Raw genomic sequence first — 2,598 nt, 5'->3', positions numbered from 1 at the left:
TTGAGGCAGACCAAGAGTGAGGACACAATTTCTGTTCTGCCACTGACTTGGCTGAGAAATCCTAGGAAATGGACCTAACCCCTGTGAGCCGAATATTCATGGTCTCACAGGGACTGTGGAGACAGTCATCATGGGGTTTCTGTGAGGAGGTCAAAGAAATCTAATGAGTCTTCCCAACACTGAGCAACTGTTGGCTGCTGCAGGGCAAGTGTTGGTTTACTTCTCATCTTGTTCTTTCCCTACCATAATGCCATTGCAATGTGCTCAGTGGCCTAACGATGATGTAGACAGAATTCCAAGCTGTCACGGGAAGTAGCCATGTGAACACACATGATGTCATAAAGGATACTCATGACCGTTTCTCCGTGGGAGGATCAGTTGGTACTTGGTGGCGGTTGGGGGTAACTCAGGCAGCCTGGGTGAGAGGCACCAGCTGATTTGCCATACTCCTGTTATTGCCTTTGATTCTGGCAGAACGACGGCAAGACAGGGATCGTGCTGAGATGCAAACCTTCAGTAAGTGAATGTGCGTGTGTGCGTGTGTGTGTGCATGTCGTCCCTCTGGTTTTTTAATCACGTGCCCACTCTCCTGTGAGAGTCCCAAAACAAGTCTATGCCTAAGATTGCTCTGGTCTGAATCACCTTGATGAGGGAGGCCTCTGTCCCTGTTTAGGCACCCAACTTAGCCGGTTGGTCTGGGGATTGCTGTCGTTGTTAGCTAGCTCACTTTTACACTTTCCCCTTGCCAACGTTATTTCTGAAGTAATGTCAGTTCTCAAAAATGACTCTGATGCCTCCATACACCATATGTTGACCACAGGCCCTCATTCCTCCTTTTAATAGTTGAGTTTTTCCTTTCATTGGTGGATTTTCAGGAAAACCAGTTGGTTTCCTGCCATTCTCCAAACTTCATTAATAAGGTTCCTCTTTGTCGTTGTTATTGTTGTTTAGTATCACTATGAACTCATGGCTTTTTAACATGTTGGTGGCTTGAAACTATTGTTACATTGTTTTGAGCAGCAGACTGAAGTGATTTGACTTATGTTCTGCTGCTGGGATGAAAACAGATGGTAAGGAAGGGAGCAAGGATGAAAGTAGAGGGGCCAGCTAGAAGTCAGTAGAATCCAGAAGATAGATGTTGGTGTCTTGGCCAAGGTGGTGGTAATAATGGTGATGGTAAGAAGTGGCTAGATTCTGGATGTACTGGAGAGATGGAGTGAGAGAATTTCCTGATGAGTTAGATGTGGAGTGTGAGAGAAAGAGGGAGCACTCCAGGCTGCTTTCAAGTTTTGAGGCCTGAGCCATAGCATTTATGGGTCGAATGCTCTATCCATGTTTAATTCCACTTCCGGTGCCACACAGGAAAAGTCCCAAAGGCTGTGAGTAGCAGGATTGTCCTGACAGCAAGGCCACACAGTGAAAGCAATGAATCCCCAGAGGAGTTAATTTGAGGCCTGGTCATAATCACTACACCATTGAGCAATCAGCAGTGAACAGATTTTTACTCATAAGCGTGCCCTGAGACAGCATGCAGTAATTGAGGTACAAAATGTACAGCACACAAACCGAGAGAGCCTGAGATATTAGAATCCAAAAGGAAGCTGGTTTCTGCCAGTCTGGTTACCTTAATCCTCCCCCTACTGCCCACCCAAACCACTAGTATTATTATCTGTTGGTACACTGTTTCAGTTGAACGTGGTAAAAATAAAATACCCTTAGTGAGTCCAGTTTGGGAGAGAGAATTGGGACTCTTCTGTAGATGCCAGGAAACCCCCAAATCTTTCCACATGATGAATTATATGTGTTGGCAGGGAGAACTTGTGGGGGGAGGGGGAAGGGTGAACATCAATACAATGACTAGGGGTAAATACAGGGTGAAATACCACGAAAACATGGTCTAAGTATACCTGTGGCTACAATGTCCAAGAAAGTAGGCTTCAGAGCAAAGACAATTGATAAGAGACAGAAAGAGGTGTTACATGATGATAAAAGGATCCACCAGGGAGTCATCATGGCCCTATATGTGTACGCACCAAACAACAGAGCCTCAAAGTACACGTAGCAAAGACTGATAGAGCTGAAAGAAGAAATAACCATATACATAATTATAGTTGGGGCCTTCAACTCCCTCCCCCCCCCCGAGCAAGGGATAAAATTACTAGAGGCAAAACCAACAAGGATATAGGACATCTAAATAACATAATAACTTAACAGGATCTACATGATGTAAATAGAGCACTCCACCCAACGACAGCAGAGTGCATTTTCCCCCTAATATTGATGTAACATTCATCAAGCTAGGTCATCTCCTAGACCACCAAACAATCCTCAACAAATTTTAGAAGAATTGAAATCACACAGAGAACATTCTCTGGCTATAAAGGACCTAAATTGGAAATCAATAATAGAAAGAATAAAGAAGAATCCCTACACACTTGGAAATGGTAGTTGACTTATCATTCCAGTGTGTCATTCGGATCCTTGTTATAGAGGAGCTGCTTTTAGGAAAAGTTGTCTCCTCAGCTGAAAGGCATTTCAGTCTGGGCAAAAAGAAAGCTCACTCTGGATATTTCTTTTTTTTTTTTTTTTTTTTTTTGT

General features: G+C 43.8%; 1 protein-coding gene across 1 annotated transcript in view; it reads left to right on the top strand.

Moving 5' to 3' along the window:
• The first annotated feature begins 465 nt into the window (after positions 1-465).
• Positions 466-2,598, top strand: part of LOC120226072 (nuclear RNA export factor 2-like) — a 12,624-nt gene continuing 10,491 nt past the window's right edge. The window contains exon 1 of the mRNA XM_039224262.1: positions 466-516. Within this exon, the coding sequence (XP_039080193.1) occupies positions 504-516 (13 nt within the window). The 5' untranslated portion in view covers positions 466-503. The remainder of the gene's footprint in view (positions 517-2,598) is intronic.

Source organism: Hyaena hyaena, unplaced genomic scaffold, assembly GCF_003009895.1.
Source record: "Hyaena hyaena isolate Hyena2069 unplaced genomic scaffold, ASM300989v1 scaffold_1578, whole genome shotgun sequence".
NCBI classification, from domain to species: Eukaryota; Metazoa; Chordata; class Mammalia; order Carnivora; family Hyaenidae; genus Hyaena; species Hyaena hyaena.
The sequence above is the reverse complement of the archived record's forward strand: the minus strand, read 5'-3'. Positions and strand labels throughout refer to the sequence as shown.